We start from the raw sequence: 17,484 nt of genomic DNA, 5'->3' as shown, positions 1-17,484 counted from the left end.
AATTTTCATCCGATCCGGCCGAAATTTGGTACATGATGTTAGTATATGGTCTCTAACAACCATGCGAAAATTGGTCCATATCGGTCCATAATTATATATAGCCCCCATATAAACCGATTCCCCGATTTGGCTTGCGGAGCCTCTAAGAGAAGCAAATTTCCGATCCGATCCGGCTGAAATTCGGTACATGGTGTTAGTATATGGTCTCTAATGACCATGCAAAAATTGGTTCACATCGGTCCATAATTATATATAGCCCCCATATAAACCGATCCCCCGATTTGGCTTGCGGAGCCTCTAAGAGAAGCAAATTTCATCCGACCTGGCTGAAATTTGATACATGGTGTTAGTATATGGTCTCTAATAACCATGCAAAAATTGGTCCATATCGGTCCATAATTATATATAGCCCCCATATAAACCGATCACCAGATTTGACTTCCGGAGCTTCTTAGAAGACCAAAATTCATCTGATTCAGTGGAAATTTGGTACGTGATGTTAATATATGGCCTCAAACACCCATGCAAAAATTGGTCGATATCGGTCCATAATTATATATAGGCCCCATATAAACCCATCCCCAGATTTGACCTCCGGAGCCTTTTGGAGAAGCAAAATTCTTCTCATTCGGTTGAAATTTGGTACGTGATGTTAGTATAGGGTATCCAACAACCATGCAGGAATTGGTTCCTATCAGTCCATAATAATATATAGCTCCCATATAAACCGATCCCCAGATTTGACCTCCGGTGCCTTTTGGAGAAGCAAAATTCATCCGATTTGGTTGAAATTTGGTGGTAGCATATGATATTTTACAACCATGTGAGTTGAAATTTGTGGATGACAGTCTTTCGTAGAAGTTTCTACGCAATCCATGGTGGAGGGTACATAAGATTCGGCCTTGCCGAACTTACGGCCGTATATACTTGTTTTTTATATGGAGCTGATTAAGAATTTACAACTTTACAAAGCAGTATAACATTCATATAAATTTCGGAATAGTATAGTGTAGATTTCAATGGTTCACCAGGAATCCATTGGACGAAATCTTTTAAAATGGCTTTTATATCGCCAAACCGCTAGTACAGAATGGCTTATATGTATTTCAATCAACTTCTAGTTGTCATCATTTCTAAACCAAAACCCGTATGTACAAGATGTCTGATTGATATTGCAACCAACCATAAGACAGAGGATTTGTTCCAGTAACAGTTCATTTTATTGTTTATAAGCTTATAAAAGAATTTTGATGTATTGCATTCAGAAATAAAGTTATTCGGGGCGGAATTCAAGCGTGCTAGTGTGATTGCAATATATTTGGTTGGAAAACTATAAGTGGCTGTCAGCATTTAAATGTGAATATATCTTTTGTTTCTCGTACTGTTGCATCGCCTTCAAAAAGTGGACGAAATAAAAACGGTAACAATACCAGAAATTATCCGAACAGTGAACATCAAATTTAATCGAAATCCCCGACGCAGTGGTAGTAAATATTCTGATGTGCTGAATATATTGCAAGAACGGATGCAACACATATTGAACAATGGATTAAACGTATTGCAGTTCCAAAAAGTTCAAGATCTCTCCGAAGCACAAAAAGTTCTACTAGTAAGAGCTAATGTGTTTCTTCGCCTGCACGAATGTGGCCAGTTAGAAAATTCGGTTTTCTCCGATGAGCAGTTTGTGAAAAGAGGTAATGATGTGAGCCGCCGTACAGGCCGATGGTCGCTCCCCGGCCGTGGGGTCAAAATAAATGCCAAACGTTATCAGAAAAATGTCCTAAAAACCTGGACAGACAATCATTTCTCTCGCAGACCATAGACATTCCAACATGAATCAGCACCATCAAAGTCAGCTCACGTCAACCAAGAATGACTGAAAAAGTCATTCTTGGTTTCCTACCGCTCAATTGTTACTTCGGATCTCAATCCATTTTCCCAATATTTTATTTTTAGCGCTGATTACAAAACGGTGACAAACTATTTGGCATGTTTTGAGGATAAGAAAAAAAACATTAAATTGAAAAATAAGTTCAATATTCAATCAATTAAATAATCAAAACAAAATTTGATCACTCTAAAAACAAAAAAGAATCGCAAAAAATCTTATTAATATTTTATTATTTTTTTTTTTGTGAATTTTTAGTTGATTTTAATTGACAAATTAATCAATTCAATTAATTTAATTATTTAAACGTGTTTTCTCTATTCAATTCGATTAGAAGTTTAAACGATTAATTAAAACATGAATTTAATTGGAATCTAATAATTTCGTGATTGAATCCAAAAGTTTGGCATACACTCAAAAAAAATTCACTAAAGCCAATTTAACATTATTTTAGTTCATGGAATTATTATATTATAGTATTAGAGAATGTTCCCTTTACTCTAATAATTTTTTGCGTAGGATAGTTAAATTAACTAAAAAACGGTGAAAAAGTATACATAAATTAAGCATATGTTAAAGATTTACTAAATTCGTATTTCTCACAACATAGTTCATTATTTCTTTAAATTTGTAAAGTTTACTAGAAATGCGTTCATCATGAACTTCGTATGTCACCAACGACATTCTTGCAATTTTGAACTACAAAATTTTCTTTAAGAAGTGAAAAAACATAATAATGCCTAATAAATTTTCTTAAATTTGCCGACAAATATTTACTTATTTTTGTGATATCAGTGTGATGCCAGCGTTTGTAATACTGTTTAGTTAAAGTTTTCTAAATATATTCAAAATTTTCTAAAATTAACCGAAAGTTTTCTTTCTAGTGGTTTCACTGTTTTTCCAGTGTACAACGAATGAATTCCATGTAAAAATTAAACTAAAAAGTCTTAATATTTTTTTTTTTTGAGAAATTAATCATCACTAAAAGCTAGCAATATAAAAATGTTTTGCCAGAAAATTGTTACCTCATTGAAAAAAAATATTTATGGCGTAATATCCATGAAACTTTATAAGTCTCTTCATATACGATTTTCAATGATAGCTCTTCTCCAAAAGAATTTAATCTTATTTACAAAAAGTAAATAAATTTATTTGTTATTTATAAAAAAAATTCTTCAAAAGGAAATAAATCAAAAGTTTATGTTCTTTAAGAATGTGCTCGTCGTTGACCTTTTTTGGGTTGTTCCAATCTTCATTTAATTTCAAAACAAACATCATTCAAAAAAAAAAAATTGTAATGCACAGAGAGTCGTATTGCTGATTTTACTTTTGTAACGAGGTTGAGATATAAAAAGAATGTGTATTTCTCTCGCCGCCCTGTCTTTGGTGACAAGAAAAGTTAATTAAAAATAGGTGTGCTATTGTCTGTTTCAACATTTACGAAATATCGGCAATAATATTTAATCGAGCGAAGACAAATTTTTTGAAAGAGCTAATGTCAACAATAGTATTAGATAAAAATAAAAAGTTTTTCAATAGTAAATAAATAATTATAACTATAATTTTAATGTTCATTACATAGAAAAAAAGTAAACTGGGAAAAATGAACTATGTTGTGCGAAAATTGAACTAAATTGCATTCCAAATTTTGAGATTCATTAAATGAAAGAAAATTTTCCGACATTTTTGGATTACTACTATTTACGAAATGCATCTTTCTCGAAAAGAAAAAAGGACTAAAAATAGAAAAAAAATCTTAGGCGCCAGGATCATTCCCATTTTAGCCACGCTGTAATTCATTTTTACTATTTTTGAGAAGTGTACAAAAAACTTCTTCTGTTTTAGTTAGAATTGAACTAATTTGTATGTCATTTTACTGCCATTTAGTACATACAATTTTTGAGACATACTTGGAGTAAAGAAAAAATGTTTGGGCTGGGGAAAATTTCTTACAAAATTTTCAAAAAATAAACTAAAACACAATAAAATGTTTGCAATTAATATTAGTTCATTTTAGCATCAGTTTTACAGCAGACTTTTTCTCTGTGTATATGTACGAAAACTGAAAAAAATATTTACCTAATATCCAACCTAAATTTTAGAGGCTTTCAACTATATTGTGTTAGTTGAAAGCCTCTAAAATTAAGGTCATATTTTTTTTAAAATAAAGTGTGCGCCACTCCATTTAAGTCGTATGTTTTTAAGGTATTGGAAAATTTCTTCAAAGTAAAGAAAAACATTATTGATTTAAAAAAATAATTTCTAAATTAACTGAGGTATTGAATCTTTGGATTCAGCACTTATTTTGGGGATTTTGCATCTTTATAGTTTCGAAATTAGTTTGGAAATTAAGGGCGTTTTCGATTCGCAAAAATATGTTGCCTTGGTGTTACACTACTTTTTCCCTAATTGACATTTCGCCCAAATGATAGTGTAATTCTAAAGTTATTGTTAATTTATAATATTGTGAGGTATAAAGGATCCAAAATCTATGACAGTGTCCTTGATATGTTGCAATCAATTTCGAGAATGTTGCACCTTTTTTCCCAATCGCAATCGCCATAAGAAAAAATGTGTGTTTGAAGTGTCTGTTATAATTTTGAATTTTAAACTGGCATTTAGTTGTATGATATCTGTATTTTAATTTTAATTTTATAGATCCATCACTGAAGAAATACTTAGGTGATATTAAAGATTATGCAAGTTAATTTTAGGAATCGTAATTTGCAAAATATTAAGAACAAATTTCTTTAAAATAATGAAATAAAAAAAATAAAGTTTATAATCTGCTTCAAAACCAATTTTTTTATATTAAATTTAACAAATTATTCATTTTAACAAAAATCTTGGAAATTTGCGTCTCTCCAATAAAGTCGTATGCCTTTGAACTTAGGCAAATTTTCCTTAAAAAAAGAAGTAAACAAATTTTTTATGAAAAAAATCGTCCTTAAATTAACTGAAAAAATTGAATCTTTAGATTTAAAATAAAAATGTAAAGGTGTGCGCCTGACTGAAATTTCACTCACACTCACGGACATTCACGTAGTAAAATATTTATCCATGCACGAATTACTTTTAAAGACTCACGTTCACGCACGATTCACGACAATTTACGTGATTCACGACACTCACGATATTTTCCAAACGGAAATCAGCAAAGGTAACAAAGTTCAAAAATAGAATATGTTCGTGAGCCAAATTAATTTCAGATAACTTACGAGTGTGAATTAAATCTTGATTATTTTCGTTAGCGTGATTTTGCAGAAATTTTATTCACACACATTCACGAACCGATTTTATTTCTCACGCACGAAATATTTATTTTAGTCCCATTCACGCACATTCATGAGAGTTCCTTTGGATTTTGTTCACGACTCACGTGCTTCACGTGTGAATCACGCGTGTCACGAGAATTTCCTATCACGCGCACACCTCTATAAAAATACTTCAAATACAGGCTCAGACTTATTTGAGAATTTAGCATCTTTGGGTTAATATGTTTTTTTTTTTTTTTTTTTTGAGTTTAGAAAGATAAGTTCAATATTCAATCAATTAAATAATCAAAACAAAATTTGACCACTCTAAAAACAAGAAAGAATCGCAAAAAACTTATTAATATCTTATAAATTTTTTGTGCATTTTTAGTTGATTTAGATTTAAAATAAAAGTGCTTCAAATACAGGCTAAGACTTATTTTGAGAATTTAGCATCTTTGGGTTAATGTTTTTAGAAAACATTTTTATACCCTGCGCCACACTGTGCAACAGGGTATTATAAGTTAGTGCATATTTTTGCAACACCCAGAAGGAAGCGAGATAGACACATGGTGTCTTTGGCAAAAATGCTCAGGGTGGGCTCTTGAGTCGATATATCGATGTCCGTCTGTCCGTGAACACATTTTTGTGATCAAAGTCTAGGTCGTAATTTAAGTCCACTCGCCTTCAAATTTTGCACATGTTCCTAATTTGGGTCAGAATAGAACCCTATTGATTTTGGAAGAAATCGGTTCAGATTTAGATATAGTTCCCATATATATCTTTCGCCCGATATGCACTAATATGGACCCAGTAGCCAGAGTTTTATAGCGATTTGCTTGAAATTTTGTACAAACATAACACTTAGTCGTATAGTCAAGTGTGCAAAATTTGATTGAAATCGGTTCAGATTTAGATATAGCTCCCATATATATCTTTAGCCCGATATGGACTAATATGGTTCTAAAAGCAAGAGTTTTGGTCCAATTCGGTTGAAATTTTGCACAGGGAGTAGATTTAGCATTGTAGCTATGCGTGCCAAATTTGGTTGAAATCGATTCAGATTTAGATATAGCTCCCATATAGATCTTTCGCCCGATATGCACTTATATGGACCCAGAAGCCAGAGTTTTATCCCGATTAGCTTGAAATTTTGCACAAGGAGTACAGTTGGTAGTATAGTCATGTGTGCCAAATTTGATTGAAATCGGTACAGATTTAGATACAGCTTCCATATATATTTTTCGCCCGATATGGACTTATATGGCCCCAGAAGCCAGAGTTTTGGCCCAATTTGGTTGAAATTTTGCACTAGGAGTACAATTAGTAATATATCCATGTGTGCCAAATTTGATTGAAATCAGTTCAGATTTAGATATAGCTCCCATATATATGTTTTTCTGATTTCGACAAAAATGGTCAAAATACCAACATTTTCCTTGTGAAATCGCCACTGCTTATTCGAATAGTTGTAAAAATTACTCTAATTTTCATAAACTTTTAATACATATATATCGAGCGATAAATCATAAATAAAATTTTGCAAAGTTTCCTTAAAATTGCTTCAGATTTAAATGTTTCCCATATTTTTTTACTAATATTGTGTTCCACCCTAGTTCATTTGCCGACTTAAATTTTGAGTCTATAGATTTTGCAGAAATCTATCAAATTCTGTCCAGATCGAGTGATATTTAAATGTATGTATTTGGGACAAACGTTTATATATAGCCCCCAACACATTTGACGGATGTGATATGGTATCGAAAATTTAGATCTACAAAGTGGTGCAGGGTATAATATAGTCGGCCCCGCCCGACTTTAGACTTTTCTTACTTGTTTAGTTTAGAATATAAAGGGTGATTCTTTTGAGGTTAGGATTTTCATGCATTAGTATTTGACAGATCACGTGGGATTTCAGACATGGTGTCAAAGAGAAAGATGCTCAGTATGCTTTGACATTTCATCATGAATAGACTTACTAACGAGCAACGCTTGCAAATCATTGAATTTTATTACCAAAATCAGTGGCAGAAAATCCGCTTTTTTATCGACAAATTTTGTTCAGCGATGAGGCTCATTTCTGGTTGAATGGCTACGTAAATAAGCAAAATTGCCGCATTTGGAGTGAAGAGCAACCAGAAGCCGTTCAAGAACTGCCCATGCATCCCGAAAAATGCACTGTTTGGTGTGGTTTGTACGCTGGTGGAATCATTGGACCGTATTTTTTCAAAGATTCTGTTGGACGCAACGTTACGGTGAATGGCGATCGCTATCGTTCGATGCTAACAAACTTTTTGTTGCCAAAAATGGAAGAACTGAACTTGGTTGACATGTGGTTTCAACAAGATGGCGCTACATGCCACACAGCTCGCGATTCTATGGCCATTTTGAGGGAAAACTTCGGAGAACAATTCATCTCAAGAAATGGACCGGTAAGTTGGCCACCAAGATCATGCGATTTGACGCCTTTAGACTATTTTTTGTGGGGCTACGTCAAGTCTAAAGTCTACAGAAATAAGCCAGCAACTATTCCAGCTTTGGAAGACAACATTTCCGAAGAAATTCGGGCTATTCCGGCCGAAATGCTCGAAAAAGTTGCCCAAAATTGGACTTTCCGAATGGACCACCTAAGACGCAGCCGCGGTCAACATTTAAATGAAATTATCTTCAAAAAGTAAATGTCATGGACCAATCTAACGTTTCAAATAAAGAACCGATGAGATTTTGCAAATTTTATGCGTTTTTTTTTTTTAAAAAAGTTATCAAGCTCTTAACAAATCACCCTTTATATACCGTGGAAAGAGAATGAAAATTCGGTAAATGAAATCTCTATCACAAATCTAATTTTGTTGATCCTAGATTTAAAGTAACATAGATCGCTTAAAATATCTTTATTTTAATGAAGCAGCCTCTGTGGCACGGAATCAATACCAACATCATTAAGGGAAGGTCAATATCTTTGTATCCAAGTATATATTTTTTTAGTTTAGATATACATTATATATAGTTCCCTAAAAAATATATTTTTTGTAAAGAAGCAGCATTTTTGGCTCGGAATCAATACCAAAATCAATACCTTAAGGGAAGGTCAAACTCTTCGAATTCAAGTAAACTTTGTTTTGAGTGAGGGGTTCGTAGATTTTAATCATGAAGACAAACCTTTATTTTTCATTTTCAAATTAAATAACAAATTCAAGAAAATTGTATTCGTTTTGTGAAAATTTTAATAGCTTTTGGTTTTTGCTTATACTTAATTTTTTTTAATTATTAATATTTACGATATTTACACTTAAATTATTTTATGTCTTATTTTTTCATATTATTAATAAATAGTCTATTCACATAAAATTTCTTAACTTTTATATAAATTCTGATGAAAATTGAGAATTATTTTTTTTTTAATTACAAAAAAAGATCACAATAGTATCATAATATGTTAGTAAATTTAAACAAATACATATAATTTTTAATTATTCTTTTTTTTGTGAAATAAACAAATTATTAAAAGAAACTTATTAAAAAAATATTTGTTAATAAAATACCATATATTATATTAAATATACGTATATGTTTGAAACTAGGGCAAATAGAATACACACAGCACAAAACTTAAAATTTCTATATAACATTTGAACAAAGTTGTTTGTTTTTTTACATTTAACATTTAGCTTATTAGAATTTATATTTATCTTAGTATAATTAAAGCTTGATGTAATTATAATATTTGTGAAGTTTGAGACTTGCATTTTAAAAAAGATGGTGGTGTGTGCTCTAAAATGTATACGTTCACGCAAACTATTATGTGATGCTAAATAAGAAATTATTTTTTCAATTAATAATTAATTGAAAGAGTTTTATTGCAGAAAATTACACATAATATTAACCACAACAAATAAAATACCAATTTGTCCACTTGAAAAAATAATTGCTTTAATTGGGAACATCTTTCAAAATTAAAGACGATCCACGGTATTCTTCATTCTGTTTAATACAGTGTTATCAATTTATTTATAAATTAGATATTCCACAACATTTTCACATAGTAAGCTTGTGCAATTGTGCGATTATCCAGAAAAAGAAAAATGTTTTCAAAGATTAATTTTATTTTCATTGTTTTGTTTTTACACTTTCATTTTATGTTTGCTACATTTAAGTGTCTAAAAATGAATTTTTCACTTATATTTATGTAAAAATAATTCGATAAAAACTGGCTCATAATTTTTTTGTTTCTTTCTTTTTTTGTTTAATTAATGGCAAATAGCACCCAAAGAAAAAAATACTTTCGCCGGGATCGAAATTTAAGACCAACGAAATTCCACTTTGTAATTTTCGGGTATTTTCTTAAGGACAAATAAACCCGAATTTAGAACAAGCGATATAATGATTGCCTGTAATCTTTTTCACTTGCTATTTAAGAAAATTTTATAGTGTGCAACGAAAACTTCGTTTGTCTAAAATTTCATTGCTCAGAAAAGTGTACATCTTCCCTTTGACTTTCTCACTTCCAAGTGATTTTTTTTTGGTTTTACTACTTTCTCTTCTGTAATATATTTTTAACCGGACGAAGAATCAAACCACGGATAATGGTGAGGCTTGGAGAGCTATATTGGTAGCTCGTTAATTAGGTTCACGTGATCACTATTATGATCACGTTTGCCACAATTGGTAGAATTCTACCAAAAATGGTAGATTGTTTGGTATATTGGTAGAATTTTTGAAGTTTTGGTAGATTTTCCAAATAGGTATTACATAAATTTTCTATAGGAAACATTTTTTACAAAATTTTCTATAGAAATAAAATATTGACAAAATTTTCTATAGATGTAAAATTTTGACAAAATTTTCTATAGAAATTAAATTTTGGCAAAATTATCTATAGAAATAAAATCTTGACAAAATTTTCTATAGAAATACCTAGACGAAGAATCAAACTACGAATAATGGTGAGGCTGGGAGAGATATATTGGTAGCCCGTTACTTATGTTCACGTGATCACGTTTGCCACAATTGGTAGAATTCTACCAAAAATGTTACATTGTTTATTGTTTGGTAGATTGGTAGAATTCTTGAAGTTTTGGTAGATTTTCCAAATAGGTATTACATAAATTTTCTATAGGAAACAGTTTTTTACAAAATTTTCTATAGAAATTAAATTTTGGCAAAATTTTCTATAGAAATAAAATTTTGACCATATTTTCTATAGAAATTAAATTTTGGCAAAATTTTCTATAGAAATAAAATTTTTACAAAATTTTCTATAGAAATAAAATTTTTACAAAATTTTCTATAGAAATAAAATTTTTTACAAAATTTTCTATAGAAATAAAATTTTGACAAAATTTTCTATAGAAATACAATTTTGACAAAATTTTTTTACAAAATTTTTTATAGAAATAATATTTTGACAACATTTTCTATAGAAATAAAATTTTGACAAAATTTTCTATATATAATTTTGACAAAATTTTCTATAGAAATTAGATTTTGACAAAATTTTCTATAGAAATAAAATTTTTACAAACATTTCTATAGATACAAAAATTGGAAAAAATTTCTATAGAAATAAAATTTTGACAAAATTTTCTATATATGTATATATAAATATAAAATTTTCTATGAAAATAAAATTTTTAAAGAAATTGTGTCAAAAAATTTTTTTGGTAAAATTTCCAATAGATTATTTTTGGCTCGAGTGGCAACCGTTATTGTGATAACTCCATTGGTGAACTTTGTATATCAATGGGTGCTGTCCGAATCTATTCTTTTATCCTCTTCCGAGTTCGAACAACATTCACTGGAATGTGGAACGCCGTTCGGACTCGGCTATAAAAAGGAGGTCCCTTGTCATTGAGCTTAACATGGAATCGGGCAGCACTCAGTGCTAAGAGAGAAGTTCACCACTGTGGTATCACAATGGACTGAATAGTCTAAGTGCGCCTGATACATCAGGCTGCCACATAACCTAACCTAACCTAACCTAACATTTCACATTGGGGTGAAACCATTTAGAAAAGCCGTGAAACACTCAGGGATTGAACCGTTGACCCTTTGTATGCACGGCGGGCATGATAACCATTACACCACGGTGACTCCATGCTTGATATGAACGATATCGACTGTGGTTTCGGAATAAAAAAGTTTTTTTTAAGCCAAATATAAACATTTGGCAAAAAACAAATTTTGTTGGCGGCAACAGTTTGAATTTTAAAGAAAAGACATAAAAAATATTGTTTTAATTCAAAATGATTTTTACTTGAGCTCTGGCATAATATATAACTCACATCTAGTCAAAATATAAATTTTATATTAGGTAAATATCTCAACTATTCGTTATTTCATGGTAAAAACAAGAAAATTGAAAAAAATCGCATAAATTAGGAATTAAAAACTAAAAGCAATTTGAGTCTTATAAGAATCTTAAAAGTGTCTTCATTTTGGTATCTAAAAACAATTATGTGGTAGTGGCCAAGATGTAGCGTCCTGCGCCTAAGTATGCGTGGTCTCATGTAAATTTTCTAAATTTGAAGTTGCACATAACCACAAATAAGGTAAATAATGGACAAATATTTAGTTAAATATATTTAGGGGAGAGAGAATAAGTGATTAATATACAAAAGACTCTCACAACTTCTTAAATTGATATATAAATTAGTTTTTTTTTTTTGTATAAAAAATAAATTCCATTGAAATCGAAAGAAAAACGATTAAAAAAAAATTGGGAAATATTTGTGTTTTCATAAGGCGGGTAAAAATTCACTTTCCAAGAGCAAAATTATGTTTAATGTTGGATAATATGTTCGGCCAAAAAGCAGCTAATTTTAATGGCTATTTTTTTAATGTAACGCAATTATCGTGTTGGATTGTTTCTAGCAAAGTTCCAATAAGATTTTTTTATAAAAAAATTCTATATTGTCATTTTAGATGGATTTGATGGAAAATCCAAATTAATTTAAAATGATTACTAAAGCCCATCTTAAATTAAAAGAATGTAAATTTAAAATAGGAAATTTATAAATGTCTTTTCTTTGAATTTAATTTCCACCTTTAGAAAATAATAAACATTCTAACTTATCTACACTATCTACACTGGTAGAAAAAGCGTCATATATTAGTGAAACTTGACATTAAAATTTAGCCAATGAAACAATTTCGTAAACTTATACCTTGTTTGCCTATTCCATATGAAAGTTTTCCTTCGTATTCCAAACGAAAGAAAATTGATGTTTCTTTGGAAGTGACCTGCATTCTCTAGTTCGAAAGGCAAGTCACTTAATATTTTGCTGACTAGTAGGAGTCGAACGTATACAATATGTGTCAAGAAAAAAAGTAAAAACTGTTTTAAAATTGCAAAGAATTCTCAGACGAAAAAATTTAATTTCAATACAAAAGCCCAATTTCATTCGAATTCGAGTGACTGATTTTCTTTCAAATGGGTTTTCGTACGATTTATAGGATCAGGTCAATAATGTTCACATTTTTTTGTCATTGGCTATAATGTATTCATTCATTGTCTTATTGGTTTAATTTTAATACAAATTTTCTCTTTTTTTGTTGTGTAATAACCCTATCTAAAAACATAACCTTCTTCTTCAGGTCTCATTCAAAACTTTTAGGTAATTTTGATAAGCCTCATCTAACACTTTATTGCCAGGGTTGGGATCATCATTTAGCAGATCACTTATCGAATATGCTGATAAAGGTCTTGATAAACGTCGCTCTGAGAGTATATCATCTATTGATGTAACTGGAGACAAAGAGCCGCAGCCGCGAAATAAGAAACCATCCGAATCTTCAGCACTTTTGGCTATGGCAGCAAATATATCTTCTAGGCTTGATTTCATATTCAATGCGGGCACATTTCTTTCCATGGGTGAAAAGGACACTGGCGAATTCGTTGAATGTGATGGTGAGGACGGTGGTGAAGTATGGGCTGGTGATATTGTAGAGGGAGTCGCCGAGTTAAATTCATTAAAATTCAATGGTGGAGGTATATCACGTTTACGTCTTTGTACTGCGATGGGTTCACTATGCCAACTTGTTTTTCTATCTAATTTGACTTCTTCCTTGGGCATTTGATTTAGAACATTCGAAGAATTCTCATTGTTTTCTTCCAATTCTTGACTAAGTTTTGACAAACGTCTCAATACGACATTTTCTCTCTTCTTTGGGGTAACTACTTCAACTTTTGGTACACTCAGGGTATCCTTGCGCTCGAACATATCATCGTCATCGTCATCAGCGAAATTCATTGAAGCTCTACGGAAATCTGGTAAAATGGTTGGTGTTACCCTATTGATTTTCTTTTGAACACCACCACTTTCGAACATTTTGGCTATCTTATTGACATTGGTATGGGTGTGAACTTGGCGCTTATAGACATTTGAGGGCTCATCAACTGCTAGGGGCTGTAAAGTTTTCTCCTCTTTTTTCACCACCTGTTTTTTCGGATAAACCCTTGTGACAGCTTTACGTGGTTTCTGTTTGGGCAAATGGTCTTCATTTTCGAAGACATGACAACAGATTTCAGGACCATAGCATCGATGATATTTATAACGATTGGCCTCATAATTGGCTTTGGCAAATGCATTAATTTTTCCCAACGATTTTGGTATTAAGGTCAGGAAGACGAAAGCGTAAAATGCATATGGGAGATATTGCCATATTTGCTGGGCATATTCCAAATACTCCGTATATTCCATGGTGCTTATCTTTTTCTTTTCTTATACAATCGTTTTAAGTTTATTGATGTCTTCTTCTTTTCTATGTGCGTTTATCGATTCGAAAATTTTATCACTTTCGATGTTTGTGCTGTTTCGTTGATATATTCGTTTTTTTATTGTTTATTAACCACAATTGTTTAATTTAATATTTATGGCATTCAGTTTTTTTGTTGTTGTTTTGTATTTTTTTGTTTCTTTTCACTGTAGAAAATTGGAAAGAATTTGGTAAAAGTCAGGGGGTCAGATACTAATTTGTGGGGTGCGATCACAGAAGTTCAACAATATTATTTTACCATTATTGTAAAATTAATCATGTGTACTCTATTTTATAATATCTAAATAGAAAACAATATCCATGGTTATAGTTAGTGATTAGAAGCTAATTGTTTGATTTCGAGCCAAAGAAGCGGAGACTTAAAGTCAGAATAAATTTTAAATACAATTTTCTTTTAAATTTGAGTCCTAGGTTAGGTATTGTGGCACCCCGATATTTCGGGTTCACTTAGACTATTCAGTCCATTGTGATACCACAGTGGTGAACTTCTCTCTTATCACTGAGTGCTGCCCGATTCTATATTAAGCTCAATGACAAGGGGCCTCGTTTTTATAGCCGAGTCCGAACGGCGTTCCACATTGCAGTGAAACCACTTAGAAAAGCTTTGAAGCACTCAGAAATGTCACCAGCATTACTGAGGTGGGATAATCCACCACTGAAAAACTTTTTGGTGTTTGGTCGAAACTGGCATTGAACCCACGAACCTGTGTATGCAAGGCGGGCATGCTAACCAATGCTTGCGTACTTGATATTAGGAAACCAACATGAATTTATTCGTTTTTTTCTGAATTTTTCTTCATGTGCTATAAGAGCCCTTTAAATTTTCAAATTCCAATTCGAATTTAAGTAGAAATTGTTCTATGTTTCATATACAAAACGTCTTTAAAATAAAGTGCTAAAAAATCTCCTATTTTTTTTTGAACGTTTTCTTGCTTTGTAGTCAAGATTCAAAAAAACAACAAATTTAAAGACAATATCATTAATTTGGAGGAATTTTTCTGAATTAGTAAAGCCAAGTTGAACTTAATCCAACAAATTTTTCTTTCATCTTAAGATAACTAGGTTTAAGTCGAATCTTTTAACTATAAGGACAACAGGACTTCATTGAATTCGCATTCGTGTTTTAAGGACATAAAATCTTTGGCCTTACTACAATATGTTTGTCAGTGTAATGGCGATATATAAGTGAACTTTCCATCAAGTTAAAAAAAAATATTAAACATGAGTACAATTTTTATGCCATACAATGTTCAAGACGGCCGCAGTTTAGGTAAAATTTACTAATTTTATGAAATCATGAGCTTGAGCTGAAAATATCCTTAGCCTAAGAGAATTGGGTCTTTGCCATGGAATCAATGCCAACGACATTATAACGAAGGTTCAGGAGCCACTGTAGTACAATGGTCATCATCCTTGCAAACAAATTTGGAAGTTATTCTCAAGGCACAAATTTAAAAGCACTTCCCTCCGAAGATGTTCTTTATTAAGAATTCTTTACAAAGAATTTCTTTTAATTAAATTTTTATTACTCGCTTTTTTCCATATTCTTAAGGAATAATTTTAATTTGGCTTATTTCAAGTATGTTATTATTAATATTTAATGGAAAACAGATTGCGAAATTTTGAGAGTATTTGTGCTCAAACATTTCAGATAGGCTTTCAAATTTATTAAAAATAGTAAAGTATTATTAATAAACTATTATTAATAATAAAGTATTATTAATAAACTATTTGTTAAAATATTACAGAAGTGTTCAATGCACATTCAAACAACTGAATTCGCATAACACCTTAAAAGGTGATGCAAATTCAATGGATCTACTGCTGAAATGATGGACATCGATCCTATGACAAACCCTTGTTAAATTCATCGCTTATGCACCAATTTTTCACCATTTCTGCATTTGAATAGAACATTTTCACTACTCTTTTGGGGCCGGCCATGCATAAAATAGATTATGGGTTTAATACCAGCTTCGACCGAACAGCAAAAATTGTGACATTTCTGAGTGTTTCATAACATATCGAATGAAAGTAATGGCGATTTCGATTGGGGAAAAAGATGCAACATCCTCGAAATCGATTGGAAAATAAGAAGGACTCTGTTGTAGATTTTGGATCATGTATTCCTCACAACATTATGAATCAACAATAACTTTGGAATGACACTATTATTTAGGTGAAAATACAATGATGGAAAAAGTAGTGTAACACCAAGGCGACATATTTTTTTTTTTGCGAATCGAAAACACCCTAAACTTCTCCGATGATTCGGAATCAAAATTTTTGCGTTAATACCCAGCAAAAAAAGCGTCGCCAAAAAAGTAATGAACATGTTCTTTTTGGATCCGGAAGTGGTGCAAAATTGACGCAGAAGCGATGAATTTAACATGGGCTTGTCATAGGACGGAAGTCCTCCATTTCAACAGCCGGTGCACTGAATTTGCATCACTTCTTTAGGTGTGATCCGAATTCAATGTTTTGGATGTAAATTAAAAAATTCTGTGATATTTTGTCAATATCCATTATAATTTTTAATGGATTTTAAAGCTTGTCGGAAACGTTTGACTTCAAATATTTTCAAAAATTCACAATTTTTTCAAATTGGATTTAGATTATCATTGTATGAATTCTTACTCTGTTTTTAACCTATTTAAAACAAAAAAAAAGTTAAAATTATCCTTTAAAATTATGAAAAAACCAAGTTATAAAAAATTTAATGAAAAGAACTTTTTTCTGGGTAATTAAATGCACACAAGAAATAGGGAATTTTTCTTTCCACTTTCAGGCAATTTAGTCAAATCGGGTCTGCCTTTTATGTGTTCAAGAAATCAATTCGGGAGATCGGAATCTATCAAAAAGTTTCCTTGAATTTATTAATTTTTTGGCGTACGTTAGTTATTATGTCTAATATATTTTCTTGAATTTTTCGAGTTTTTTTTTGTGAACAGTATAGTCACAATTTTCTAAAATGAACTAAAATTACTTTCCAATAGTTATTGAAAGATTCTAAGCTGAATGAATGAATATTTAAATTTGATTCAACAAATAATTGATTTGTTTTCTTTGTTGACTTATAGTAAAACCACTAATAAGAGATCATCAAATGAAGATTTAAATTCCAATGCATTATATTCTATTTTATTTTTTCCTGTATCTACGAGAACATGTTTGTTTTTTTAGTTACGATATATTGTTGAACTTTTGTGAAGACAGGTGTGAACGTATTCGGTGGTATTCATTGATTTTTTTTTTCTTTTGTTATCAATACCTTGTTTTGAAAATAAAGTCACAAATGAATTGTATGAGATCACAATGGGGTGTTTTTCTGTTTTTTATTAATAATAAAATTTCTATTTATTATATTTATTATTTTCCACGACTGTGTAATATTTTTTATATATTATATGTCTTCATTACACGGTAAACCGGCACGTTTCTATTTAGTATTGTTTTTGTATTATTTTCATAGATAGATTATTGCAAACCAACATTGTGTTGTTGTCTTTTTGTGTCCCTATAAACGCATTTTCAGCCGTCGCGTTATAACGGTCGTTGTTTTTAAAT

General features: G+C 31.0%; 2 protein-coding genes across 19 annotated transcripts in view; both read right to left on the bottom strand.

Moving 5' to 3' along the window:
• Svil (Supervillin) overlaps positions 1 to 17,484 on the bottom strand; it is a 1,072,938-nt gene that overhangs the window by 55,594 nt on the left and 999,860 nt on the right. The gene's annotated exons all lie outside the window — the stretch shown is intronic.
• Positions 11,517 to 17,476, bottom strand: LOC142233599 (uncharacterized). The gene is made up of 2 exons (XM_075304588.1): positions 17,189 to 17,476; positions 11,517 to 14,063 (listed from the first exon to the last, which is right to left on the bottom strand). Exon 2 carries the CDS (start codon positions 13,839 to 13,841, stop codon positions 12,732 to 12,734), a length of 1,110 nt encoding a protein of 369 aa, XP_075160703.1. The 5' UTR covers positions 13,842 to 14,063; positions 17,189 to 17,476; the 3' UTR covers positions 11,517 to 12,731.

Source organism: Haematobia irritans, chromosome 4 (assembly GCF_050003625.1).
Source record: "Haematobia irritans isolate KBUSLIRL chromosome 4, ASM5000362v1, whole genome shotgun sequence".
Lineage (NCBI taxonomy): Eukaryota > Metazoa > Arthropoda > Insecta > Diptera > Muscidae > Haematobia > Haematobia irritans.
This window is presented reverse-complemented; position numbering and strand designations above follow the sequence as displayed.